This window comes from Patagioenas fasciata, chromosome 14 (assembly GCF_037038585.1).
Source record: "Patagioenas fasciata isolate bPatFas1 chromosome 14, bPatFas1.hap1, whole genome shotgun sequence".
Classification (NCBI taxonomy): Eukaryota; Metazoa; Chordata; class Aves; order Columbiformes; family Columbidae; genus Patagioenas; species Patagioenas fasciata.
This window is the reverse complement of record NC_092533.1, coordinates 5775899-5803827: the sequence shown is the minus strand read 5'-3', so window position 1 is coordinate 5803827 and position 27929 is coordinate 5775899. Positions and strand designations below refer to the sequence as shown.

The 27929-nt window shown below is 53.5% G+C and overlaps 1 protein-coding gene across 3 annotated transcripts in view; it reads left to right on the top strand.

Annotated features, from left to right (window-relative positions):
• LARP1 (La ribonucleoprotein 1, translational regulator) overlaps positions 1–27089 on the top strand; it is a 45830-nt gene extending 18741 nt beyond the window's left edge. The window contains exons 1-19 of one of the 3 annotated variants that reach the window (XM_071814699.1): positions 2386–2520; positions 10096–10157; positions 11448–11513; positions 12360–12531; positions 13143–13274; positions 13478–13621; positions 14318–14480; positions 14765–14909; positions 15132–15306; positions 15819–15988; positions 16292–16651; positions 17845–17968; positions 18570–18775; positions 18852–18958; positions 19311–19462; positions 19749–19893; positions 20072–20181; positions 20706–20833; positions 21403–27089. In XM_071814699.1, coding sequence (XP_071670800.1) covers positions 12408–12531; positions 13143–13274; positions 13478–13621; positions 14318–14480; positions 14765–14909; positions 15132–15306; positions 15819–15988; positions 16292–16651; positions 17845–17968; positions 18570–18775; positions 18852–18958; positions 19311–19462; positions 19749–19893; positions 20072–20181; positions 20706–20833; positions 21403–21624 — 2607 coding nt within the window. In that variant the 5' untranslated portion in view covers positions 2386–2520; positions 10096–10157; positions 11448–11513; positions 12360–12407 and the 3' untranslated portion in view covers positions 21625–27089. Of the gene's footprint in view, positions 1–2385; positions 2521–10095; positions 10158–11447; positions 11514–12359; positions 12532–13142; positions 13275–13477; positions 13622–14317; positions 14481–14764; positions 14910–15131; positions 15307–15818; positions 15989–16291; positions 16652–17844; positions 17969–18569; positions 18776–18851; positions 18959–19310; positions 19463–19748; positions 19894–20071; positions 20182–20705; positions 20834–21402 lie in introns of those variants that run through there. The other 2 variants (XM_071814698.1, XM_065849371.2) reach the window with 2 other exon arrangements.
• Positions 27090–27929: the final 840 nt, after the last annotated feature.

Sequence of the window (27929 nt, the reverse complement as noted above, 5' to 3'; positions counted from 1 at the left end):
TGGATGTGCTGGTCTTCAACACAGCAGCAGGTGATGCTCTGTCTGGGTCTCACTACTCCTGGTGATTTTTTTAGTATTATTTTTTTTAAATCTGCTGCTGCACTGAGAGCTGGTAATTTTGCAGAATTGTCAGCAGTTGCTGAGATAGCGCTTAATTCAAAGTTGCCACTTAAAGTTATGAAGTTTTCCACAAAGGGATGTGGGTGATGCTCCCGCTGCAAGGAAGTGGTTTTTAATCCTTTATAAGGAAAAGGGGGTGAGATCTGTCTTTAAATTAGGAGAGAACGTGCTGTGTTACGCACTTTTGTAGCTGGGTATTCCTGACTCCTTTGGGAAGGATCACTCTGGTTAGGGTGATTTTACTCTTTAATGCTGTGTATTGAGAGAATGGAGGCAGCCACCTGTAGCACTGGAATTACCTGGATTGGAGAGAGTGGTGTATGCAGCAGGATCCATGTGATTGTGGACCCAGGAAGGAAGTCGGCAGCATCTGTTATGTCAAAGTTATTTAGGAAAATCTTGGTTTTTCATTACACCTCCCTTAAAGTGAGGGGCATAAGAGAGCTTGGAGAGCATGCCCTGAAATCAGCTCGGCTGAGGTACGGTAATGCTTACATAGCAAAAAAAGAGCCTTTCTGCCTGTTCTCAGAGATTGCCAGGGTGTTCAGCTGCCTTGTTGTCACAGTTTTAATTCTCTGGATTTGCCCACGGAAAGAAGCCCCCATACCTGTGCTTAGTTTAATCCAGGTGGTTACGGGACTGTAGGATTTCAGTGGCTTATTTCTGGAGCTACGTGCTTTGAGGGTGACCTGGGTCTGGCTTCCCGAAATTTCTGGGAATGTTTGCTGCACCTGTTCTTACCACCAAATTACCATTGCTTTCCCCCACCCCAGAAGATGGAGCTGGATTTCTGCCTGATGGTGCCTTTGTCTTCCTTGGCCTTGCAAGCTGAGCTGCCGCTCAGTCTCATTTTGTTCCAGGCAGTTGGGGAAGCAGATTTGCAGCTCCCAGGGTGAGGTCTGGTGGCCACTGCCTAGCGGACATGCTCGTCCTGCAGAGAGATCTCTGTAGAAGTAGCCAAAATAGGGTACAGAAATCACAGCATGATGTTATTTAAATTACCTCACAGTCTGCTTTCTCGAAACCTAGTCTCTGGCTCTCTTCTTTGAGGTGATAGGGTTTCTAGGGGCATGTTTAGTGCGGAGTTTACACTTTTGCCATGTACAGCCCTGGCACGGGCAGTAGGAGCTGCGTGGTCCCTTCTGACACAGTGCGAATGTGTGGAGCTGGAGGGTTTGGTGGCAGGTGTTTGGCTCTCAGTTCCTGTCTCTTCCTTGTTAAATATTTACAGTGAGATGTACCAGATGCTTCACAGGAAGGGGTTTGTAAGCTTCCAAGTGCCCAGATGCAGCTGCAGAAAAGGCTGATGGCCATTAAAGGGATCACATCGGTGCCACACCCTGGGTTCGGCAGGGATGCGGTGGCCTCTTCTCACTCTTGGTACGGGCTCTGCTGGTTCTGCTGTCTCATCAGATGCAGCAGGATACGAGCAGAGAGCACCCCTCTGCTGATGACAAGAGATTAATGATGTCTGGTCCTCAGGCTTTTTTTTTCCTCTCGTTTGAAGCTTTTCCACTGCAGTGGCGGGCGAGAGGCTGATGCTCTTGGATTTTGTTACCGCACACCTTTTTTTCTGGGACCTTCTCTCTCTGGTGGTGGCACGTGTGTGACCACTGCACAGCTGCCTTGTCTGTCTGTCTGTCTCGTTTGCCCAGCCGCCGTAGCGAGGGGTGGGCTGATCCAGGTGCAACAGAGTCCCATTGCCAGCCCTGGGCTTGCAGAGGCGGGCAGCTGCAGCATCGCTGCTGAATGGCACTGCTTCACTGGTCACACTGGTCAGGTTCCTAGTGTGCCTCCTGCTTTCAAGATAAGGTCCAGGACCTTGGGCTGGGCCCTGTTTATTGCTCTTGGTGCTTATCAGCTTTCACCACTGACAAGGTGACCTGCTGTGCAGCACCAAGGATGGGGAGGGATGGTTCCCCTGGCCTGAACTGTGTGCTGGTCTGGCACCCCCAGGACAGCCTGTGCATGCATGCAGGGCTTGCTCCTGTGCCCGGGGTCCCCATGTCAGGGTTACAGCCCCTGCCTGGATGAGGGGCTCCCCTGGTACTATGGAACTGGGATCTCCAGAGGTGGCAGGTTGGCTCCTCCAAGCGGGGGCCAGGGAGGGGCGGGCTCGCTAGGTCATCGTTTTTCCAACTAAATATAGTTGCCCGTGCTTTCATAAGGCCAGGATTTTTGCATCACGTGATTGTCTTATCCCTCCCAGCCGGCAGTCGGTCAGAGTAGGGGATCGTGTGTCTGAATTGGTAATAATTAACTGTTAACTAGCTTTTCATTAGAGCCTGGCAGAACAGGCAGAGCGGTACAGCAGAAGTAAGCAGGAGTGGAGGAAACTGCCCCTGGTCCCTCCTGGAGGGTGGACACCCCCTTTAATTTGCAAATAAGTTGCCCCCAAAGGTGAGTGGATTGGGTGGTTTGATTTGTTGTTGTTGTTATTGCTGTTTCCCCCCCCCCCACCCCCCGCACTGTTTTATAAGGAGTCTTGAGTCTTGCTGTGCCTTGTGTGTCTGTCTTTGCTCTTGTGTAGTTCCTGCTCATGTCACCCCTCCTTCTCCCCCACACTGATTTTTTTTTTTTAGGTCATGAACTGTGAGCTGGTCTCTGAGCTGGCTTGGAGGAGAACAGCTGCATCAACTCACACCTTTTCTCAGAGGTCTCAGCCAGCCCGTGATGGGCTGATGCACTGTTTGCCCCAGAGCATCGCTGGCTTTTCCAGCCTCTCTCCCTCAACCATTTAAATTGAGGGGGTGTTTGTAGGTGTCCTCAGAAGCTTTTCTCTGTCCCATGATGGCAGAGGAACTGCTGGCTAAATGCTCTGCTGGCTGGAGGCTTGTCTGCAGCAGAGGAGCTGGACCAGGTGCTGGTGCTGGAGGAGCCTCTCCTGTGGGGTGGTGGGATGATGAGTGCCCTTCTCCCTGCTCAGGGAAAGCAGGGTGGCTCAGCAACTAGGAGAGCCTGAGCCAGCCCAGCTCCCTCGTTTTGTGACACTTTCTGGAGTCTCGTCAGCCAGGTGACCTTGGCTGTGTCCCCATTGTGGTGCCTCTCGTGATCTGGGAGCCACCAGCTGTCCCAGCATAGGCCTCTTAGTTTAGGGCTCAGTTTTCCTTAGAAAGCTGTGCAGGGGCTTGGTTCCTGTGCCATCTCGTTCTGCATGAGCCTGGCGTCTTGGGGATCGGTGTGGTGGTGTGAACGTGGATCGTATGTCAAAAGTTTCCTAGAAATCCTCTTCAGGGAAGAGCATAGCTTGAAAAGGCGTTGGAAAGATGTCACTCACCCTTGAGAGAGTTCATTTGCTACCTTTAATAGTAACTGTCTGTGCCAGGAAGAATCTACGGTGCTTTCGCTGACGCTGTTAACGTTAGAAATGCCTGTTGGCGTTTCCTAACCTGCTCCTTCTGGAGTGTAGCTTGGCCACAAGATGAAGCATTTCTGTCTTGGACTGGGAGGCTGCAGAGATGATGGTTTTGCATCTTTGGTAAGTCCAGACCCTTCCTGCCCCTTGTGTGCCCTAGAAATAGAAGTCAGACCCTGCAAATAACTTGTGTGTCCAGAGCTTGTGACAGTTATGTGCGTTTGAAAAGCAGTGCTGGTTGTGTGTACTGTATTACAAGGCTGTGTTACACCTGGTGCCCATGTGCTCTGAAGGTTCCTGTGCAGTTTTGTGCTGTCTGCCGCTGGCAGAGGCATGCTCTGCAAGTGTCTTGAGCTGCTTTACCTGCCCCTGCTTGCGATCTTTTTGGGAATATCGGCGGAGGGATGGGAGGGCTTGAAGAGCTGGAATGTAACTCAAGTGCTCACACTTACCGGTGATCGTTCTGCCCCAGCACGCTGTAGCGAACCTGCCTGTACCCCCGGCCTCTCTCCCTGCACTTTTCCAGAGCAAACTCCGAGCTCTCGGAGCCTGTCTAGGACACCTAGGTGGGAGTGTTCTCATGCTCTTGGCGGAGCTGTCAGATGCCCTTTTTGAAGTTATTTTTAGCGAGTGATCTTTGCAGCAGTTGCAGAGCTTATATTGCAGAGACGTGTAGGCAGCTCCCTGCTTCCTTTGCTGTTACAGTAGGGCTTGTAAGGTGGAGCTGTCTGCTGGGAGCTGCAGAAAATTGCTTGCAAGACTTTAAGCCGTGGTGCCTGCAGCTTGTCTCTTGCTCCTGCTGAACAGGCTTCCCACGTGCTTTACAAGCCTGAATCCTGCTCAGCCTTGCAGCTTAAGGATCCAGTCTTCTGCTTCATCCTGACCTTGCCCGTTCTACTGCAGTTTTTATTGCATGTGCAGGAAACTTCTGATATTGCAGAGTTGTTGCAAATATCTCTTAACCTTTGTAAACAAGGCCAGATGCTGTGCTGACAGCTGGGAGCTGCATGACTGTGGTGCAAGCGGTGGGGCCAGCTGTGGTTCTCCCAGTCCCCAGGAGCAGGTGGGAGCCCCTGTAGTGAAGACACCGACTTCTTTTATGCTGGAAGATGTCCTTGTGATAGCATCCCATTTAAAGCTGTTGGAGACCCCCATCCAGTGCTCCCTTGATGTCCCCCTCCATGTGTGCACCTCCAGCTGTGCCTGCAATTTGGCAAGAGGTAGTGCCATACAGAAAATATTGCAAACCTAGGCGAGGTGCGGTCTGTGTGCCCAGTTTGCCCTGACCCTTGCTAGTTTTGTGTACTGTATGATGTCTTCAGTAAAATGTGAGTGTGCCAAACTGTCAGTGCTATAAATCCCAGGCTTTTCCTCTTGTGCGTAGAGCTGCAGAGACGAGCGTTTTCCATCTCAGTTTGGCATTATGTGACATACGGCTGAGGCTGGTGCTGGGAGCAGCTCCTTGGGAGATGAGCAGAGGTGGAAGCTGCTACTGGGTCTCTGGGGTATCTGCACCTCACTCTGCACATGGGTGCTGCCAAATTGCTCCCTGGGGAGTCTGAGGTCCTCTCCCATCTCTCTGTGCTTCCCAGCCCCTGTACAATAAGTATGTGTTGCCCACTGCTGCTGTCCTGATGAGGAAGGTGTGGTGGTGGTGGTGAGCATGAAGCTCGCCAGCTATGTCTTCTGATGGCTTGGTCATGCTCAGGCTGCAACTCCACATCATGGAGCTGGAGTACATGGGCAGTGTTAAGTGCTATGGGAGAGCCTCTGAATCAGTGTTTTGTCCCTGCTGCTGTGTGGATCAGGTCACTGTGGGAGAGAGAGCCTGCTCAAGGCCTGGAGGAAGGACAGGCACAGGGTTGGTGCCCTGAGTTTCCCATGTTGGTGACGTGAAGATACACTTTTGTGCAACTGTTTTCTCTTGGCTCCCAAGGTCTCGTTTTGTGGCCAGCAAGGGCATTCTTGCAGCCATGCGGGGTGGGGGATCCTGGCAGGCTTGACTGTGGCTGCCTGCCTGCTGGGTCCCTCTTTCACATGTGAATTGCTTTTCAGGTTGGTGCTGTCCCACCACATCTCTCCTGTGCGTCATACCCCAGTAGGTGCTCTCCTGCCCTCTTGGAAAGACTCTGAAAGAGCTGGTAATCTCCAGGGGAAACAGCTAATCCCCAGGCTGATTTTCTCCACCTGGCCAACGAGTGTGTATATACAAATAGTGTGAGTAGTAGTCCTCTTTAGTGTAAGCTGTCTAATGGATTCTGTCTTTACTCTTCTCAGAAGTTGTCATACCCAGGTGTGCGTTGTTTTCTCAGGAGGTTAATGCAGCACCTTTTCCTTGCGGTGTCATTTTGACTGGAGCACTATGTCCCCTCTCTCTGGCAGCCTGCCCAGACCCCCAGGGCTCGGTCACTCCTGCCCAGGCTGCACTTGCTCTTTCTTGCCTGTTGACCTTGAAGAAGCATCACCAGAGCGGGTGTCCCGTCATATGGGTGATGAGCTGCAGCTCTCACGTGCACCAGGACTGTCCTATGAAGAACGGGAAAGAGGGAGGATTGCTGAGAGATTCTTGAGTGGTGAAGTGGATCCTGTTGGATCACTGGGCCCGTGGCTGGCTGTCCCCTGCCAGTGCTCCAGGGAGACTGGGGATACCAGCTGGGCTCTTCCAGCCCCAACAGGACCTGTGGCATGGAGCATGCACCCCTCTCTCAGCATCTCCATCTCAAAGTCCAGGCTCTTGGCTTCAAAACCGCCTTCATCAGCATTTTCCCTTGGGTGCCAGGCTGTGGGCTGGAGCAGCCCAGGGGCAGGCCAGCTCCTTTCTGTTGACTTGGCTGCCAGCAGGGAGGGCTGTGCTGGGTCCAGGCTCTGTGTGCCACAGCTGAGGACTCTGCGTTCCTGCTGGGAGCCTAGGCTGCCCTGTGAAGCTGTCCCAGCTGGTGCTGGGGAGCTCCGAGCCCTTGTCTAGGTTGCATGTGAGTGGTACACCAGGAGCAGGTGTTACTGCTTTCCTGTGAGAGACACGGGTGTTTCTGCAGTGTAACACCATGTCTCTGTCCAGCCCTGCAGATTGATTCCACCTCTTTGTCCGCCTTCTCTAAAAATCCATTACAAGCTGCATTTGGTGTAAGGAAAGGCAGGGAACCAGGTCAGTGGGTGTTGGGTTTGATTTTCCCTGGGTAAGGCAGTAAATATATCTCCTAGGCTGAGCACAGTGGTCCTATGGCACGTGTTGCTCTCGGGGGAGCACATTTAGCTGCAGAGCTGTTGTCACCCTGGCTGTCTGGGCCTTGTACAACACCTTTTCTCCTTCCAGGTATGAGGTATTTACTCACCTGGATGCTCCTGTGAGCTCCTCGCCTCAAGGGCTCCTGTGCCACAGCCAGCCTCAGGCTGGAGGGGAGGCACAGGCTGGCTGCACAGCCTTGCCCTTCTTGGTGCCTGCCGGGTGTGTCGGGGAGCAAGTATCAAAAGCCAGCGAGTGCTTTGGCTGTGGGAGCTGTTTGCAATGCTGGCACGTGAGCCTCAGTGCCCCCACCTGCACCTTGTCCCCTCGGTTAGTAAGAAATAACCTCTTCCTGGCTGGGCAACAGCACGCAGCAGATCAAAACTGGAGGCCTGCTTGTTTGTTCCTGGCTGTGCCAGCACTTGTTCTGTGGCCGCAGGCAAAGCCGCTCCTTCCTTCCCTGCCCGCTGTCCTCTTGCCAGTCTCACACCACTGAAGCCCTGGCGGCTGCTCCAGCTGTTCTGTGTGTCCCCTTGCATGGAGAGGCCCAGTTTTTTGGCACAGCATGGTCAGGTAGTGATACTGCAACTGAAAATCACTTACTGCCACCAAATAAAAGCAAAAGGAGGTTTGTGCGATGCCAGGTCCTCTGTGACATATGTCAGCAGCTTTTAGGGGCTCAGCTATCCAGCCGGATGATATAGAGTATCCCTTTGTAGCACTGCTTGTCTTGAGCTCCTGTGTGGGGGTGAGCAACACCCCTTTGCACCCCATTTCCCACGTTGATGCAGTGACGAAGGGCAGTGAGGTTTTCCTGCGGTGGGGTTTGGCAGGGAATCTTTTCAGCCATGTACCACAAGACGTGTTGCTGTCCTTGCAGGAAGGTTTCCTTCTGAAGCCTGGGCACCTGGATTACCCTAAATGTGTTTTGGGTGGGTTTGGTTTATTTTTTTTTTTTTAACACTTGGGTTTGCTAGAGTCCCTGCAAGGGAACATGGAGAGCAGTTTGGAGTTTCATGTCCAGGACTTGACTGCAGAATGGTTGATGGGTTGGAACTGGGGCCCTTGGTTAGGCGTGCACAGCTCTCTCTGGGGCTCTGGGATGGTGTGTCTCTATCTGCCAGCACAGTCACACCCCCTTGATCTCCTGCCGGAGTCTGAGCAGCCTCCACCATGACTTGCAGATCTCGACTCCATCCACGCTGGCAAGAGCTGCAGCTGCGCTCCCTGGAGCAGCCTCCCTGCCAGGCTGCAGCGCTTTGCTTTGCTTTGTGTTTTGTCTTCTGCAATGCTCTGCAAATGCTAATTAGTCTTCTCAGCACCTCAACTAGATAAGGGATCCTTGTTCTTATCTTGCAGATAGGGAAAGCAGCAGAACTTGTTTCAAACAATCTCCTACCTCCCCCGCAAAGAGGAGTTTGGAGTTTGTGGCACTCACCCCTGCAGCCTGTGCTCCTGTGTCCTCTTTCACTAGAGGTTATGAGGGAGCCTCTCTTTAACTGGTCCCTAAAAAGAAGAACAAGAAAGGTAAAAAGAAAAAAAGCTGTGAGGCTCCTGGGCTGAAGCAGCTGGAGGAAAAGGCTGGAGGTCTTTGCTGTGAACCCCAGGGCTGCAGCGCAGCAAGAGTGGGTGCCTGGGTGGGATGCTTGCAGTGAGGGAGGGAGCCCTGCTCTCCCCCCGCCAGGGAGGCTGGTGCCTAATCAAGCTGCAGAGCAAGTTCAGTTATTTTTTTGCGTGGTGCCAGGCATGTCGGTGCTGTAGGAACAGGCAGGGGTGCTCCATACCTGCGGGGCTGGCTGCAGGTTTGTGCTGTAGCACTTGGTGCCTTTTGAAGCTGTATTTAGTTGGTGACATCTGTGGGCGTTTAGGGGTGGGATTCTCAATGAGGTGCATGTGGAATAAATGAGGGACACGTGGGACTGCTACTGCTCATGGGGGAGACAATACAGGTGGGTTTGGGTTGTTCTTGAGAGAAAGGGGAGGATTTGGGGATCTAGCTGAGAGCTTGGGCTCTCCCAGGGATGAAGTCCCCATGCAGGAGCTTGGGGAAGGGAACTGAGGAAGGGGAGCGCACGTGGCTCTGTCGTGCCATGTCTGACTTTGCCTTACTGACACTTCAAAGCCTCCAGCTCTGAGCAAGGCTGGGCCAGAGGATGAATCACAGGTTTTGAGACTAGGAAGGGGACCGGTTTTGATCATCTAGGCAAAGCTGCCCTGCCTCGCACCGGAGATCAAAGGCAGCTTGGAGCAAAGCTGGGTAGGTTATTCAGGGTGTTTCCCGGGGCGTCCCCTGATAGCCTCTGTCATTTCTCGGGGCTCTTCACCTCTTTCTCACCCTCGCCTCCCGCCCCAGTCTGGGGCACATTGCTTCTAAACAAAGCAGAGTCAGCAGAAATGCTGATTCCTGCTGGGCACCGGGCATGGCTGCCTGTCAAGGCAGGGGCTGGTGGGCTCTGCTGTCCCGGCAGAGCACCCCTGTCATGGAGGAGACCCTCACACATGGTCCTCACGGGGCTGGTTTGCGTTAGACAGAGACATGCTGCTTTGCCCTGTATGAGCCTGCTTCTCATCCAGAGACCTTGCAGCCAAACCTGAGAGGGGAAAAAACAAGTTGAATTTCTTTTTCTGCTTGTAAGGAGGTGGTGTGTGAGCAGGAGCCAAGACAGGTCATGGTGGGGCTGAAGTCATGACTTGCCGCAGGTCTTGCCTGAGGTCTGTGGTGATATGAACCCCAGCAGTTGCACTCTGATACCCTGAAACACCCCAGAGGCACTCGAGTGCCTAAATGCTTCTGGCTGTCGTGGGATTTAAGCACTTCTCAGATCTGGCAGCATCCCTCTGTACGTTCCCTCTCATGAGCTTGCTGCCCAGTGCTGGGATGTGTTGGAGATCAAAGGACAAGACGACAGTGCCCATGTACCGCAGGCTTGCCAGTTGTTCCGTCAGAGCTGTGCTCTGCTCCCTGGGGACGGTTGGCCACACCAAAATGGTGATGGGTCTTGCCTCTCCAAGGGCATATTTGTTTTGCTGTGCTTAATAGCAGATCGAGTTCTGCATGGTGCTTCGCAGAGTGAGCTGAACTCCTCACCACCCCTTCTCCTTGGCTGGCAAAGCCACGGGGAGCGGGGGCTGAGTTAAGTCATGAAGGGCCTTCCTGCAGCAGGCTGGGGTTAAAGGACCATTTTGTGGCCACCTGCATTGATCAGGAGCCTCCTGATCTTGATGGAGCCCTTCTGAGACCCAGGTCAGAAGCTGGCTCTGTTTTCTGTTCACCTCTTCCTCTTAGCCCTCCTTTTCTGAAGGGGGAGCTGGCTTGCTTCCCACCTGATTCCTTCCAGAGCTCACACTTACACAACGCTCAGCTGTGTTTAACAGTTTTGTTCTCCTTCTCTTGCAGAACACACAACTCCTGCGAAAGTGGTGAGGGCTGCCAACCCAAGACAGCGGAAAGGGAGCAAGGTAAGGCCATGCCTGCCAACCCCCTCACTGGCCTCCAGCTTCTGGCACAGGTGTCAGCGCTGCCTGAGCATCCCGAGGGTCTGGTGAGCAGACCACTTCCTTCGCAGTCCTGGGTGTGGAGGGGTTTGACCTGCTTTCCTGGCTGCCTGAGAGTGTGGAGAAGAACATCCTGATTCTCCATTTCATGTTCAGTGGTCTTGCATGCTGCCTGGACTGGTTTTCTGCCCAGTTAGGCTAGGGGAGACCTTCTCACCTTCCCTCTTGCAACACAGTGCTGGATGTGGAAAGCCTTTCCCCCTACTCCAAGGATGCATCTGACACTTGATGTGACTTTCTTTATCTGTTCCATCTCAAGAAGAGGAGTGCCCTGGGGGTGGAAGGTTGTCCTGTCTGTGAAACAGGCATGGTCCTGCTCTGGAGGTGGTTTTCCCAGGAAACCTACCTCCTGGGGAGGGGAACATGGCACCTGAATGTAGAAATATGATCTCTTGGGGGACTTGGTGGCTCCAAATTAACTTAGAACTACTAACCCCACAAAGGCACAGATAAGATTCTGTGCCCACATAATCTTGAACTCATTGCCCAACCACAATTCAGCATGTACCTGGGCAGCTGTTTGGATCCTGTTCTCTGAAATCTGGAAGAGGGAGAAATGATGGTAATGGTCAGGTCACTTTTCAGCAGAGAAGTGACTCGTGGTCCCCCCATATGTGGCCATAGGGTGTCTGGAATGAGGGAGCTCACATCACCATCAGACACCTTGAATTTTCCCACCAGTTCTACTACATGATCCCTTCACTTTGTTGCTGTCAGCACTTGGTTGCAGTTGGGCACTTAAATGAAACTAAGCCTGGCTGTAACCTGCTACTAGGCGCAGGCAGCTGCTTTAATGGGATAGAGTTGCTTGAGGTGGATTTAGGATGCCAGAAGTTGTGTGTTTCCCTGTCCAAGGGCTGGTGCCCATGATAAATGAGTTACTCTGGGCAACTTTGTGCCAAATGCTGCTTATGGGGTTAAATGTTTGGTGGGAGCTCGGTGGCTTTTGGCAGTTTCATTATTATCCCTGATAAATACAAACTTGTCTGCAGTTATTTGGGATTAACTTGGGTTGGGTTGGAGAGAGCATGTGGATATGCAGTTTGGGTGTCAGCCCCCAACCTGGGGACAGCCATCTGCAGGACACCTGTGGGTGGTACTGTGACAGTGTGACTGGAAGGGCTTCTGGCTGCTGATACAGGGAGTGACACCCACATCTTGTGCACTAACGAGACCTTTCTCTTTGGATACAAGGTTGGTGATTTCGGTGATGCCACGAATTGGCCAACACCTGGAGAAATAGCCCACAAGAGCGTCCAGGTAAGAATGCAGAATCACTCTGGTGAGCAGGATAAGGCCCTTGCAGACCTCCCCATTCCTCTGGAAGCACTGGCTGAGCCAGACCATTTGGGGTGCTGAGTGTCAGTGCAGAGGCAGCCAGGAATAGTGTGCAGGGGATTTCCTTTTAGGGCTGCCCTGTGTGTTGGGCTCCCTCCCTCGGTGCTATTCTGGGAGCCTGGAGCCCCGTCTAAACCCCTGATCTGGGTGAATCAGGTAGGGCAGCTCCCAGACCTGCTCCACTCGGGGCTGCTCTGGGCAAGAGCTGAGACTTCCACAGGAAAATCGGAGAACCTGCACGAGAAAGGGCTGATGTGCCCGAGCGGCATGGGTTTCTTCTCCTGCTATGGGTGTGGGTGGTGTTGAAAGCTTTCTACAGAGTGTTTCAAAAAGATGGACCCATTTCAAATTTATTTCAATTTGAAATTGGGTCCATCTCTTCAAAACACACTATTTTTGGATGCTGCTTCGCCAGCTCCTGGCCGTCTCTTGTGACATGAGGGTCACTCACCTTTTGCCATTGGGGTATTCTGGTCCCATGTGTACATCACCACCCAGGACCACCAATCAGGCCGGGCAGTCCATCTCAGTAGCTTCTCTCTCTGGGGCTTGTGTCTCAGCTTGAGCACTTCCCAGCATCTGTAGCAGCCCTTGCCCTGCTCAGACAGGAGCCCTTCCCTGGGAACAGGGCAGCTCTGGGAGACATGGAGCAGGGATGCTCCCAGCCTAGGACAGGGTGGTCCTGCTCTTGCCAGGACAACTGAGGTCTGTTACCAGCTTTTCATTTCTCCCATCTCTCACGTTTTTCCTGCACTGGTGTGTCTCCAGCAGCCGCACAAGGCACCATCCCTCCGGAAACTGCCTGTCAAGAAAGACATGAAAGAGCAGGAGAAAGGGGATGGGAGTGATGGCAAAGAGAGCCTGAAAACCAAATCAGATGAGTCCGGGGAGGAGAAGAATGGTGACGATGACAACCAGAAGTCAGCGCAGAAGAAGAAAGGTAAGGCAGGACCTGGCAGGGACAGTACCCCAGGCTCAGCCTGTGGCCCTGTCTGTGACCGATAGCCAGGTGGAAGTGTCCACCTCTTTCCCTGGGGGCCTTGCAGAGGGACATGGTGCCAGTGCGGGGACAGCTGCAGTGAAAAGGTGTTTGCAGGCTTCAGTGGGACAAGGTGTCATTTTGGTGGGAGTGAGTGGAGCAAGGCTCAAGTAGGGGCATCTGTGTGTCTGTGTAGGGAATGCACAGTTGTCTGTCCTCTTACGAGTGCTCTGTGGTGGCACAGAAAAGCCTGACTGTGGATTATGTCAGCTGTGGTTGACACGTGGGCTCAGTCTGGCCTGAGCCTTGGCAGGCAGAAAGAAGCAGAGGAAGGACAAGGGCCATGAAGCAACAGGGGAGTTTTGTGTCATGTCCCTCCATGCCTAAAAGTCCTGCTCAGAGCTTTTCTTCATCCAGTGACATTTGGAGGGATGTTTGAGGACAGGGTTGGTCCAGAAGCCCCCCTGCTTTCTCTCCTCCATGTGTGGGGGCTGTGTGGCAAGAAGGGGCTGTGGTGGAAGAAGCAGATGCTCTCTGAACCTGTGTCACACCCAAACCCTGTCCTTTTGCAGGCAACAAACACAAGTGGGTCCCTTTGCAGATAGATGTGAAGTCAGAGGTGCCTAGGGACAAAACGGCCTCTCGGAACAACCGGCAAAACGAGCAGCACAGGCACCCCTCCAACAACCGTGGCGAGCTGAAAGGTGGGGACTCAGGCCGGGGGCCCCTCTCCTGGCCCTGGCTGTGGGGCAGAGCAACCCCTGGTGCCCAGGCAAGGCGTGGGGCGCTGGGCACGCTTCCTGCATTCAGAGGGCCTCGGGTGCAGCGGGCTTGCTCCAGGGAGATGCTTTCATCCTCTAACACTCCTCCTGCCTCTTTTTTTTTTTTTTTCCCCTGTCTGCTGCAGGCTGGCACCCGGACAACAAGCACGAGCGCAGCTGGCAGGACCACGATGAAACTTCCAGTGTGAAAAGCGAGGGGGGAGCTGTGCGAGGGGCTTTCCGGGGCCGAGGCCGGGGCCGTGGCAGGGGCCGGGGCCGTGGCAGAGGAGGTGAAGGCAGTATGTGTGATCTTGTCAGCAGGGAGAGAACAGGGCATGTGCCCAAGTGTGCAGGGCTCTGTGTGTGTGTGAGACCTGGGACTCTGAAGTGGGCTGGGTAGGGCTGTAGGGATGCAGGGAAATATTGTGGCAGGTCATCCCAACTGAGAAGCTGGGCTGCTTTCAATAAGAGCAAATTATTCTTATTAGTATTTTAATAAAGGCAAATGTCTTTCTGCTACTTAGGCCAGTGTCTTCCACCTGGAGTGCCCCTGCATGCAGAAATTGAAGCATGCTGATGATCTGCATAGGCTTTATGTCATGTTGAGAGCCAAGCAGAAGTCTTGGCTTGGATGGGGAAGAGCATCTACACTGGCATTTGTCAGGGCAGTGTCTGTGCTGACCCTGACCGGCTTCAGGGTAGGGTCTTCGTGTGTCACCTGGGCTGCCCAGTTGCTCCTGGGTTAAGAGGGCTCCTGGCCTCTCTTTGGCTTGGTGTGTTGAGGCTTCACTGGGATCCCTTTTGTGGCAAAGACTGAGGGCAGGAGGACGAGGGATGTGGGTCAATGATGACCCATTATAACCTGCCACGGGTACCCCAGGAACAGTGCAGAGGGAACTGTTTGTGCAGGAGTTTGTCCCCATCGGGCAGTGCAGCCTGAGTAGCAGATGGCAGAGGCTGTGCTGACCCTTTCTGGTGTCCCACAGGCCACTTCGACTACCAGTATGGGTACCGGAAATTCGAGGGCTCGGATGGCTCCCGCACCCAGAAGTACGCTAGCAACATCACTTACTACTTCGACAACATCAGCAGCGCCGAGCTCTACAGCGTGGACCAGGAACTGCTCAAAGACTACATCAAGCGGCAGATGTAAGCACCATCTCTTCTCCTTCTCTGGGTGTCGGTTGTTGGTGGGATGTTCACAGATGTCCTCCCCGGACACTGCATGGCTCATCTTGTCGTAGGGTTAGAACCAAGTTGTGTTGACTCTGTGCCGCGCAGCTTACAGCACCACCTTGCCCAAAGCCTGGGCTCCTCAGGCTGTCTCTCTCCAGCCTCCCTGTAGCAGAAGTCGGCGTGTGGGATTATTTTCTCAGGGGTGCCCAGAAGAGGGTGGCATGGAGCTGCCTCTCACTGATATGTTGTCCATACAGAGAATATTACTTCAGTGTGGACAACCTGGAGCGAGACTTCTTCCTCCGTCGCAAGATGGACTCAGATGGCTTCCTTCCCATCACCCTGATCGCCAGCTTCCACCGGGTGCAGGCCCTGACCACTGACATCAGCCTCATCATCAAGGTGAGGGCAAGAAAGGATAAGCTTGCCTTGTTCTGTTTCTCACCACCCCTTTCTGAGGCCTGTTTTCTTGATGACCTATGGGTGAGATGCATGTGGAATCTTCCCTTGTCCTTGATGTGCTTCCTCCTGCTCCTGGTCCCTCCTAGGGAGGAAGGGCTGGGGCTGAGCCGCTCAGCATGCCAAGGCAGGGCTCCAAGTTAACCTAGTATCACTTGATTCCAGGCTCTGAAGGACAGCAAAGTGGTGGAAATCGTGGATGAGAAGATCAGGAGAAAAGAGCAGCCAGAAAAATGGGCTCTGCCTGGCCCTCCTATGGCAGACTACACGCAGACAGACTTCTCACAGTTCATCAACTGCCCTGAGTTTGTGCCCCGGCAAAGCTTCCAGAAAGAGACAGGTGAGCACTGGGGAATATGGAGGGGGCTGCAGGGTGTGGTGTTGGTGCTGCATCAGGACTGAGGGTCAGGAGTGTTCCCCAGGGCAGGTTCTTGTCACCCCTTCCCATGGGGGCTGGTGTGAGCTGGTCTGAGAGGCCGAGTGGAGGATCTTCTTGGTGCTGTCCTAAGAGTTTTGGCAGGAGGAGATCTGTTCCTGCTGGCTCTGACTGTCTTGGGAAGGTTTCCCTGAGAGAAACAGTCACCACCTGTGTGTCTGGGAAACTGTCACCTGCAGAGCTCTGTGACCATCGCTGGCATCACAGCCTTAACTAGAGAATTCGTTTGTTTTTTTTCCTTCTCCCCATCACTTGTGGACAATGTGCTAGTAAGCCTTGCCACTAGATGCTGGCTAGTCACACAAGCTGTGCCGTGCTGCCAAAATAACTCCCTCTTTGGTCAGGTGCATTGAGTACACACACCACCAGGCTCCCTCCCTCCCTCTAAAGCACTTCTTGGCTCTTGTTGGCTCCAGAGTCTGCTCCTGGCTCGCCACGTCCCACCAGCCCGGTCCCCACCAAAACAGAGGAGGTCAGTAACCTGAAGACAATGCCCAAGGGCCTGTCTGCAAGTCTGCCAGACCTGGATTCAGAGACATGGATCGAAGTGAAGAAGAGACCTCGGCCCTCCCCAGCCAGGCCCAAGGTGAGTGGTGATGCAGGAGCTGTTGGGGTTGAGATCTCCTAGTTGTCTGGGTGACTTGAATCATGAGTAGATGGGTTTCAGATCAAGTAGGGTCTCTTCATTATGGGAGCGATGTCCTAGTCTCCTGGCCCCATCTGACCCCTTTTGGAGCTGCTCCGCAGGGGTGTAAATAAGGTGTTCTCCCCAGATATGCAGCTTTTGGCTGCAGTAAGGAAACACAGGGCAATAGCTGAGTCTCCAAGCAGTGAGTTTGTGCCATTATGTGGTCTTTATCCTGTGTCACCCTTGCCCCCCTACCTGTAGAAACCAGAGGAGTCAAAGACACCGCAGCAGCAGAAGCAAAAGGACCAAGATGAACCTGAGGAACTAGACTTCCTCTTCGATGAGGAGATGGAGCAAATGGATGGCCGCAAGAACACCTTCACCGACTGGTCAGATGAAGATTCGGATTATGAAATTGACGATCGGGATGTGAACAAGATTCTCATCGTGACACAGACACCTCCTTACTTGCGCCGGCATCCTGGTGGGGACCGAACAGGCAACCACACATCCAGGGCGAAAATGAGCTCAGAGCTGGCCAAGGTGATCAACGATGGGCTGTACTACTACGAGCAGGACCTGTGGACAGAGCAGTTTGAGCCAGAGTATTCACAGATCAAGGTGAGAGCAGGTGGTCCAAGGAATGGGGAGTACATATGAGCGCAGGGCTCCTCATGGGGAGCTTTGTGTGCAGTGGACTGGCTGCCTTGGTGGTGTGGGGTGGAAAGAGCAGTACAGTGGCTTACAGCCTGCTCATGGGGTAGAGCTAAGCTAGGATTAGTCCTCATGTAGAGTTTGGGATTCTTGTCTTCCGGTGTCATGCTCTGCTGTGTCAGGGACAATCACAGCTCTGTAACATGGTGTAAGACTGCAGTCAGGTAAACAAAGTGCCGTTACAAGATGACCTGGAACGCAGGGTCCATTGCTCTGCTGTCTGCCAGGGTCTTGGCAGGCAGTGCCAGATCTTTGGAAGGAACTGGGTGTCTGTAGTGCCCAGCGCTCTGTAGCATATTCCCTTGGAGACTGCACTTAATGGGGACAGGTTTGTTGATGACTGGGCTGCACTTGGCCTGTGCTCTTCTCTACTTTGCTGCTGCCTTGCATAGACCTGGGCTTTTTATAGAAAGCCCATCTGCTGCTTTGAAACGTTTGAATCCCAGCTTAGTGACTCGTGGTAGAAGACTTGCCTAGGCTCGCTTGGCAACTGAAGTTATTTTGGCTGTGAAGTGGGGTGTCCCACTGGAGCCACCAGCTGGGCTCAGTGTTCCCAGGTCTGGTACCTGGCATGTTGCTGAAGCAGTGTTGCTCTTGGGGGTGGCTGAAGCTGAGGGTATGGAGAGAGCAGGTGACAGAGGGACAGCGTGTGCTGGGGGTATTGGCCCCTCAAATACACAGTAGTGTTGTGCCCCGCTGCTGGTGTGGCAGTGAGGAGGCTCCAGGGACACAAGAAGGTGGTGGGATTAGGGGGTCCTGGCCAAGCTTGCCTTGAACCTTGCTGCACTGGCACTGACACAGGCAGGGAAAAGCTTGAAAGCAAGTGATAGTTAGTGGAGCTCACTTGTCAGATCCCTCAAAGCTTGGGAGCAGCAAGTGGCTCAGATCTGGCCCATGCAGGGCCCTGTGTTCTGTCTGCTGCATTTTGCCTCCCTACCTCTATGCAGCATGTTCCCCTTCTGGGTACTGAAGCCTCATGGCTGCACTTGGTGGCCAGCATTGTGGTTGTTGCACAAGCAGGGTGGTGGTCACAATTAGCTGATGGGATGAGGGCAGAAGAGGGCAATTGGTTGCTTCATTGTCTTCTTCTTCCGATGCAGCAAGAAGTAGAGAACTTCAAGAAAGTGAATATGATCAGCAGGGAGCAGTTTGACACCCTGACCCCAGAGCCCCCTGTGGATCCAAACCAGGAAGTCCCTCCTGGTCCCCCCAGGTTCCAGCAAGGTAAGAGACAAGGGATACAGGTGGGTGGAACTGAACTTGTCCCTATTCCTTCTGGTGAGATGTTGGATGGCAGCTGGGGAGAAGGAATTTGGACCACTGGTGTGTGGTGGGATTATCTTTCCCAGGGCAATGCTCTTCTCCCAGCTGAACATTTTGGAGCTCCAGAAGAGAGGCCCAAAAGCTGAGGTGTCCCAGCACAGGGAGGAAACTTTGACAGACTTTGTAGCTCCCTGGATGTGACTTTTTTTTTTTGAACCCTCTGGGAGTATTTGGAAGGCAAATCCCCACTGGGCCTTGCTGGTCTGTGTGTGGAGCCTGGTGCTCTGTCCTTCTCCTGGGGCTGGGGGATTTGTCACTGCTGTTAGCTGCTGGGAAGCAGATACCTTGTGGAATCCCTAGAAGTTCAGTCCTTGGATCTGCTGCTAGGCTTTGGGCTGTCTGGCCAGGCTGGATTTGAAGCTGCTTGTCTCAGAGGGTGGAGATGTGCCTCTGTGTTCCTGCTTCTGTTGCTCCCTATCTGGCAGAATATCTCCCTTGGCTGTAGTGGTGCTCTTGTGCTCAGAGCTCAGCTTGACCCTGGCTGGGGGGTTTCTCTCTGTAGTACCTACAGATGCTTTGGCTAACAAGTTGTTTGGAGTCCCTGAGCCTTCAACCATTGCCCGGTCTCTGCCTACAACTGTACCAGAATCACCCAACTACCGCAATGCCAGGACCCCCCGGACCCCTCGCACGCCTCAGCTGAAGGACCCAACACAGACGCCTCGTTTCTACCCGGTGGTGAAAGAGGGCAGGACGATAGATGCCAAGGTGAGGCCAGGGCTGGGGTTTCCCTTGGGGCCTGGGCAGGAAGGGGACATGTCCCTAATGCGCTGTTGTCTTGCAGACTCCGCGGAAGAGGAAGACACGGCACAGTTCAAACCCCCCGATGGAATGCCACGTGGGCTGGGTGATGGACTCTCGGGAGCACAGGCCCCGAACTGCCTCCATCAGGTACTGGAGATGGGTGTGCGAAGTCATGGAGGAGCCAGAAATGGGAAAGGGAGCAAGCATGGGAAGGAAGGAGAAAGGCAGTGTCTGGTCTTGCAGGGGAGGTCTCCTGTTAGGTGGCTGCAGAAAAGACTGGGAACCAACTTGTTTCTCCTGGAAGGAGCTGAGGAAAGTCTTAATTGGAAGCATTGGTTCCCTTTATAGTAGGAAGGCTCAGGTCCCAAACCGAGAGCAGACAGTCACAAGGAGTTGGTGGGACAGACAGACAAGTGCTGTGGTGTGGAGCGTGGTCCCCACTTCACTGTCAGCTGGGTGATGCTAAGAAAGGGGGTTGATGGGAGTCTCTTGTGCTCAGCTCCAGCCCCTCAGAGGGAACCCCAGCCGTTGGAAGCTACGGCTGCACCCCGCAGTCCCTGCCCAAGTTCCAGCATCCTTCGCATGAGCTGCTCAAGGAGAACGGCTTCACGCAACACGTCTACCACAAGTACCGTCGGCGCTGCCTTAACGGTAGGGATGGCTGCACCATGGGGCGTGGGGCAGGGTGTTGGTGTTCTGCTGCATCAGGGGTAGGGAACAGCCACCAAGCACACAAGCATTGATAAGCATGGGTCATACAAGACAACATTGCTGGTAGCTGATGTTTCCCCACAGCGTGTGGCGAGCATGAGCTCTGGCTCATGTTGTCCAGCACTGAGGATGCGTGTAGCCACAGGGTCCTCCTGTAAGAGTCCCTGTGCGGAGCTGTCTCCCCGGGAGAGGATCTGCCTTGTAATCATCCCCTCTCCCAAAACAGAGAGGAAACGACTGGGCATTGGTCAGTCCCAGGAGATGAACACGCTTTTCCGGTTCTGGTCCTTCTTCCTCCGAGATCACTTCAACAAGAAAATGTATGAGGAGTTCAAGCAACTGGCTGTGGAGGATGGGAAGGAGGGATACAGGTAGGAGAGGCCTTTCCTGGGAGGGGAGTGAGGGAAGAAGGGTTCAGCAGCATCTCTGCCTTGCTCAGAGGTAGGATGGGGGCTTCCCTCAGTCACCTGCTGCTGGTATGCAGCATGGCTCTTGTCTTGAGAGCCTCTCTGCCTGGTGTCTGAGCACCATGTGCTGCTCTGTTCCCAGGTACGGTCTGGAGTGCCTTTTCAGATACTACAGCTATGGGCTGGAGAAGAAATTCCGGCCGGACATATTTAAGGACTTTCAAGAAGAGACCATCAAGGATTATGAAGCTGGTAGGTGCCTCCTTTCAGCCCCCCTGGGCTTGGTAGCCATGTATTCCAGCTGCATGGCCATCCCTGGGCTGCTTCTCGTGTCTTTGGGGAAGCCACGTAATGCTGTACGTTAATGTGTGCAATGAGGACTGGCTCAGTGTCCTGTTGCTTGCTTCACAGGAGTGGGTTGAATGGGTGCTCACTGGCCTGCAGACTGCTGGGGAGGTGGAGGGGGGCAATAGGAGGCTGTAGCTCTCACAAAACATTTCTCTAGAGGCATTGATTCCTCTCAGATTTCTTAAAGCTCTATGGTGGCTGAGCCTTGTCATGTCCAAGTCAACCGGGCCTGGAGACATCCTCTGGCAAGAGGGCTGCCCAGTGCTGATGTAGGCTGCTGCTCTCCAGGTTTTCCATCTTGCCTTGGTTGCCCACCAGTGAGACAGGAGGGTCTGTTGCCAAGCGGTGGGAATCCTGGAGGAAGAGGTTCTGACATCTGGTTTGATTTTTGTCCTACTGACATCTGATTTGGTTTTCTCCCACTCCAGGACAGCTCTATGGGCTGGAAAAGTTCTGGGCCTTCTTAAAATATTCCAAAGCCAAAAATCTGGACATTAACAGCAAACTGCAAGAATACCTCAGCAAGTTCAAGCGCCTTGAGGACTTCCGAGTGGATGTGAGTACAACAGTGCCTGCACCATGCTGATAGTTACTGCGAGCACTCTTTGCCCCTCTCTGGAAAGGATTCTGGGGGCTGGTCGGTCCCCAAGTGGTGCCAGGCAGGGGAAGTCAGTGACACCTAGTGTCACACCCTGTCATTGCAGCCAGGCCAGGAACAAGCTGCAGGGTCTCAATATTGCAAATCCACTTCCGCGCAGCTCTCTGGGGGATTGGATGAGCCCATGTTCCCTGATGAGCTGAGGAGGGAGGAGGAAAGTGAAGCTTGATGGCTTGAGTGGAGCTTTAGCTCCCAGACTGTGCCCCAGTTTGGGAAGGAGGTGCCTAAGAACAAGTTTTCACCCTTGTGCTTGATTGGAATTCAGTCTGTCTTTGTGTCAGCAAATCTGGCAGTGGTATATTTGGAGAGGAGGGCAGCTGTGTGCTTGGGATGGGTATGTGTGTTCCTTGCGGGCCGGGGAGAGCGGCTGCACCTGGAGGTTTGCAGGAGGGCTGTCCTCTGATCCAGGGGAAGGGCATCTGCATTGGGAAGTGGCTGTGCTCATACTGGGCTGCTTTCTTTTCTAGCCACCCATGGGGGAGGAAGGTGGACACAAGAGATACCCCACAACGTCAGGGGGAGATGGCAGGAAGCGCTACCCATCCCAGTCTTCCAGCAAAACGGTCAGCCAGTGCCCATCCAGCCAAGCCCACACCTTGCCCAGCCAGCCTGCACAAGAGGATGCCAAAAACCTGAGCCAGCAATCCCCTGCCCCCTCGGCTGCAGAACCGCAGACAGTGGGGAAGTAGAGAGGCTGCAGCGTCTGCCTCCTGCGGGGGACAGGGTGGGTTGGTGGGGGACTGGTTCAGAGAAGGGGAGACATGAGGGGGGTGGGACAGGAAGGGAGCTGAAAGGTGGGTGCCCAGGAATAGGCTGCTCGGGAGAAACTTCAACGCACACGATTTTTTCTCTTGAGGCTGGAAAGCAAAGACGATCTGCATCTGAAACACCATTTTGCTATTACAACCCTGACCAGAGCCAGACCCACCCTTCGCTTTCCCTTCCCTCCCCTCCTGTGTGCACACTCATGTCTTAGAGTCTCTTTGAAACAAAAAAGTTCTGGCTGGGTTGGGAAGGGGAGATTTTTTTTTTTATTATTATTATATATATATATATCAAGTTTTAAATTATTGCTAGAAGTTCGTCTGGATTTACCAAAACAAGTCTGCTCTGTGCAGCCCCAACAACCCCCCTCTATGTCCCCCTCGGATCATGGGGCAGCCTGCTCAGGAAGCTTGGAGGAGCGAGGTTCCCCAGCGGGGGACCGAAGCTGCAGCATGTCACAGTGCTGCGGAGCCTCTGATCTCCGTGACCTTGGCTGACGTCTCCCATTCCACGTGTGGCGGTGCCTCCCCAGCACTGACTGCTGCGACAGGAGCATCGTCCTGTTCATTCTTCTGGTCCCTTCTCCCCAGCGTCTTCACCTCCAACCTTCCCGAGGGTCTGGCTCTCCCTCCACCCTACTCTCCCTTCCATCACGGACAATTTGGAAGTCAACCAAAGGACCTTTGCCAAGAATAGGCTTGTTCTGATTCCTTCCTGCGAGGGTGGCTGGTGGGAGGCCAGCAGGCACCCGGACTCAAGCCTGCATGGACGATGCACCCGCTGCCCCAGAACACCCATCGCATGCAAAGACAGGACTTTGCCGAAGAAGGTTTTCTCTTCCTTTTTCCTTGGAAAAACAAAACAAAAAAAATTCTAAAACAACAAAAAAACTCTTCAAAAAGACACTTCTCCCTTTGCTTTCTTCCTTGGAAATATTATTGAAGAAAAAAAAAAAAAAAAAACAAAAAAAGAAAACACGCAAAAAAAAGTTGCCTTATGGTGGAGCTAGACCAGGGGCACTCACTGGCTTCCCATAGCCTGGGGTGTGCTGGGCTCTTGCCCCCCCCGGCCCAGAGACTCCTCCCGGCGTTGCTGCCGAGCTGATCTTCCCTGCGGCCTTTCTTCTGATCCTGCAGCTCGCTCGGATGCCTCCCCCATCGCAGAGACCCCCCCGCCCGCCCCGATTCTCCTGGGGGAAGGCGCCGAGGGCAGTCAAATCCAAGACTTGTACTCACGCAGTAGTTGAAGCCGCTACGTTGTGTATATACCATTGTAGCATCTTCTTCCTGACAGTGACTGTGCATGCTTGTGGCCTCGCTCGGAGCCCCTGTGCAGTCTGGGGGCAGGAGGTGGATCGGTTCTGCGCCTCCAGCGTGGTCACAGGCTGAGCAGGGACATCATCACAGCAGCTGAAGGGACTGGTCCTTGCTGCAAGCACTTGGGAGGGCTGGCGTGTCCCTGGTGTCACTTAACGCTGTAGCGTGACAAGGCAGCGATGCAGCCCCAGGGAACCTGTCTCTCACAGCTGTCACTAGCCCCAGGACTTGTGCTGGGTGCGAGCAGGAGACCTGCCCGGCAAAGGACGGCTCTGGTCTGGGTGTCCTTATGTGTTGTCTTGGCAGGTGGCTGTGCGAAGTCTCCTGTTCAGGGCAGTGTCCCTGTGCGTCTCCAATGCTGCGAACACCCTGTTGCTCAGTGGGGGTGAGGGGGTGGTTGCAGAGCTGCTGTGGTGTTTACTTGGTTCCTCTACCCAGGACCAGGTAGGCTTTGGCAGACAAACCCTCCCCTATCTTGTGAGCTGCGTTCCCTTGCAGGGAGCATGTGTCTGCTGGAGGGTGAGGTTGTGCTGAAAGTCACGCTCCTGCCATAAGGGTAGAAGCTCTTTTTCAGCCAGAGCCACTTGCCTTGCTGCTGCTCCCTCCCCTGGGTTGGAGTACCTGCTCGTGGCTCCAGTACCCCGTCCTCATGAGCTGCAGAGCGCTCTGCATGCAGTGTGGAGCGAGCACCAACACGGGCTACTAAAAAATGCAGCTAAGTGCATTACTCTCTCTGCAAAATCACAAGCTGGGAGCAAACGGTGTTTTCCTGAAGTCTCCAGCTGATCCAGCACTGTGTCCTGTGGCTGGCAGGAGTTGCCCCTCCAGGACTGTCCCTATTGGGCTGCAGGGCTGGTGGATCAGAGCAACTGAGAGCAGAGATTGAGAGGGCGAACTCGGGCAAGCTGCTGATGAGCAGTGGCTGTGGATGCTTGCGGGGCCCTGCCTGAAGTTACCGCCTTCCTGAACTGAGACCGTGTCCAAGATGCTGCTTGAGCAGGCGTGGGGGGAAGGTCCATGTGGAGGGAGCTGCGTGACCTACTGCTGGAATGGAAAGCACAGCTGGGTTTGGGTAAGGCTAGGTGGCTGCTGTTTGCTGGTGGTGTGTGATCCTGCCATGGTCTGTCCAGCCCTGCCATGGTCTGTCCAGCCCTGCCATGGTCTGTCCAGCCCTGCCACGTCACCCTGAGGCTCAGTACCACTCGGAGGCCCCATTTCGGTGTACCAGCCTGAGTCCATAGCGTGCTCCATTACAGCTTTGATCTGGGGCTGCAGGGTGGTACCTGGGCAAGTAACACCTGTACGGTGCTGTGGCCATGACTGTTATCTCTGGATTTCTCCTCTCGTGAGCCGGATCTCTGAGGTTACAGATGTGGTTGGGTTTGCCCCAGATTTGGGAAGGAGGAGCCTTGAGATAGGGGTTGATGAAGGATTTCAGAGATGCGTTGCTGGTTGTTTGCAAGTGGAAGCAGGTCTGGATGTGCTGGCGCGTTGGTCCTTGCTGCTGTGTCCCTGTGCTCTCGTTGGTGTGTGTTCTCTTTTGAAGCCAATTGTCTGCGTTTTAGCAACAAATTAGATAGGAAATGAGGAGGAACAAGCTCCTCTGAGGGACGACTGCTGCTGTGGGGTTGTTGCTTGTGGAGCAGACTGTGGAATTGCTTGGGTGGTAGAGAGAGGTAAGACATTTCCCAGAGAATTTCCCCGAACCAGAATTGATTTTCAGTTATTTTATAATTTCTAAAGCTGAGGCTCTGGTCTTGGCATGGAAGAGTTTTCCCCCCTCTGCTGAGTCAGTGGTTTGTCACATCAGTGTAGCTGAGGGCCTGGCCTGAAACTCCCCCAGTTCCCAGCGGCAGGTGGGTCGGAAGAGCAATCCCAGCCGTCCCTCCAGGTTTGCGGACCGTGTGCCTTGTTTCGCTCCCTGTTGGGCAGCAGCGTAGCCAGACAGTGAAGGACAGAGGGACGTGACACCCGAGGCAGCTGTTGCCTGCTCCTGCTTGACTTGGAAGGAACGCGGGGCCATTTGCTCCTGCGGTGCCGGCGAGGGCAGGAGCTCAGTGCTCTGGTTTTGGGGCAGCACGCAGCACCCCAGGCAGCAGCGGGGGTCCTGGTGAGGCCAGGGCTGTGGGACATGTGGTCCGTGCAGGTTGAGCAGGGGATGGATGTGATGATTTCCCCATCCTCTTGCTGCGTACAGAAGGCATCGCATGGGGCTTGCTCCACCACCGAGCAGAGATGCCTGTCCAGAGAGGGGCTTTGTTTTTGAGGAAGCTCTTGTCCTCCTGCTGAGGAGGGAGTTTGGCCTTGCTTTTAGCTTGGATGTTTCACCACGATCATGTTTTGTGTATTTTTTGTTTATTATTTTATTTTAGTGGTGTGAATGGTCAGGCACATGTACTCCTGTGAACACCCATCCATCCCAGCGCTGGCACCGGCACGGCCTGAGGGGCCCCGGCTGCTTTCGGCAAGGCTGGGGGGCACTCCCCATCTCACCCCTGTTCTCGAGACATCCCAGGCTGCTACAGCCAGGACATCTTGTCAAGGTCCCGTGTGTCAGCCCATCTTTGGGATGCAGGTGGTTGCAGTGGGTACAGAGCTGTGACGTGGGATCAGGAGTGAAGGTGGAAGGTGTGTTTCAGAGGAGGCTTTGCTGCTTTGCCATGCTCATTTGGGGGAAGAAAATAATTAAAGTAATAATCCTGCTGCTCTGTTTGCCTGTCTGTCCCTCTTCCTGCTGCCCCCCTCGCACCCCTCATGGTGGCTCATTGCTGTAGCCCTTGGGGTCCCTCGAGTTTTGGCAACTACTCGTCTTGTTTGGGACTGGTCGACTGTACTGTAACAAAATGATGCGTTAACCTCAGAATCCTGCCACGTGTCCGTACGCGTTCTGCGTGGCAGAGCAGAGGGGGCCTTCTAGCTGTTAATGCCTTTCCAGTTATTTTATCAAAAGGAAAAAAAAGAAAAAGAAAAAAAAAAAAGGAAACCTGTAAATGTAGCAAGCTGTGTTTGCAATGCTTATTTTCTCCTGTCTCCTCTGAGACTGGTTATGTCACTTTGTCACTGTTTTGAAATGGATGCTAGGCTCTTTTAAGAGAGGGTTGCTACACTTGATGTTAAATGTCTCGCTGACTCTTTTTTTTTTTTTTTCTTTTAAAAGTTTCCAATACAGATAATAGATGAATGACTTTTTTTTTTTTTATTTTTTAAAGAAAATGTTCATCTCTGTGGCGTGGAGCGGGTGGCTGGAGGGCAGCGTTTCAATGAGTAGTTTACAGTTTCACTTTCTGCAGACACTTGAACATAGGACCGATGTATCTGTGACAAGCACATCCCCTCGGTGGGACGCTCTGGAGGAGCCGGGAGCGCCCTGGGCACCAACACCAGCTCCTGCGGGGACATACCGGGGTCAGCCGTGTGTCCCCACGCTGTCCCCTGGGCTTGCTGTCCCAGTGCTGTGTGGGGGCCACTTGGCACCGCGGGGACCCTCCAGCCTCCCTGGGGCAGCCCCCTCGTCCTCTCCCAGCCCTTCCCCGTCTCATTGGGGTTGGAAACCTTTGGATCTGCAGCTCGGAACCCCCCGCTGAGCTGCGCCCTGGCGAGGGTGGCCCTCTGGAGCAAAAGGAGTGATGGTTCGATGTGCTGGCCCTTCTCAAACCCTGTGTGTCCCAACCTCAACCTTCTTGTTTCCCAAAACTAGAAAGTGTGTGCAACCTTCTTCAGCTGCATTTATCGTAGAGACAAACTTAAAATGACTCATCACAAGACCATGTATCACTTGGGAGGAAAATCTTGTTAATATGGCCCGCTGTACATGATCCATCTTCTGTCGATAGTACATAATCTTTGACCCATGTGCTAGGATCATCATCACATATAAAAGGAAAAGAGAAAAATGTAAAATACTTGAATGAGAGCTTGTATTATAACATTAATATTATTCAGAGTATCTGCTTTCTAGGCTGATGTGATTCATTATTCTAGTAATGCTTTAGTCCTTTGTAATTTGTGGTAATTATGCTTTTTCCTTTTTAATACAAAAAAAAATGTATAAAAATAAAAACTTCAAAAGACAATGCAGGTTGGGTTTTCTGTTCTGTTGACTTGCCCTCCCCAGGGGCTGTGGGCAGGTTCATCCTGCTGGGGTTGTGGTTTCTGGAGGCTTCCTGGGCTGACAGCAGGTAAGTGCAGTGCAGGTCCGCCCTGCGTGTCCTCTCCTCCATGGGTTGCGTGGGACAGGGGTCCTGCAGTGGTGAGCGGCAGGTGTCACGTCTGTCGCAGGCTCCCAGACAATATTCAGACTTAGAATCATAGAATCATTTTTGTTGGAAGAGACATCAAGATTGAGTCCAACCACAACCTAACTGGAACTAAACCATGTCCCTAAGAACCTCGTCTGCATCTTTTAAACCCCTCCAGGGATGGTGACTCCAGCACTTCCCTGGGCAGCCTGTTCCAGTGCTTTACAACCCTTTCTGTGAAGAAAGTTTTCCTAATATCTGATCTGAACCTTCCCTGGTGCAACTCAAGGCCATTACGTTTGCAGACTTGATCCTGGAGAAGACTGGCAGCACCCTTGAGATCAGTTGTGCAAGTACTTGTGCATAAAGGTAGGAATGCTTCTTGTTGCGTCCATCCGTACAGGGTTTCAAGTATCTCAGGACAGCAGGGTGTGTGATACAGGGACTCTTCTTTCCATGGAAAGTCTCTCTCCATCGTTGATCATTGTACAGAGCTACTGGTTTTGGTTTGTGCCTCTGTTGGGCATGTGGGAGTGAGATGACGCTCAGTGGAAGGAGGTGATGGACCAGGGCTCCATCAGCTCCCAGCGTTCCTTCCCTGTCCTATGGTGGGGAAAACTCGCTTTATGTTTGCAGACATCAGTTTGTGGAGCGGAGATGAGGACGTGAGTGCCT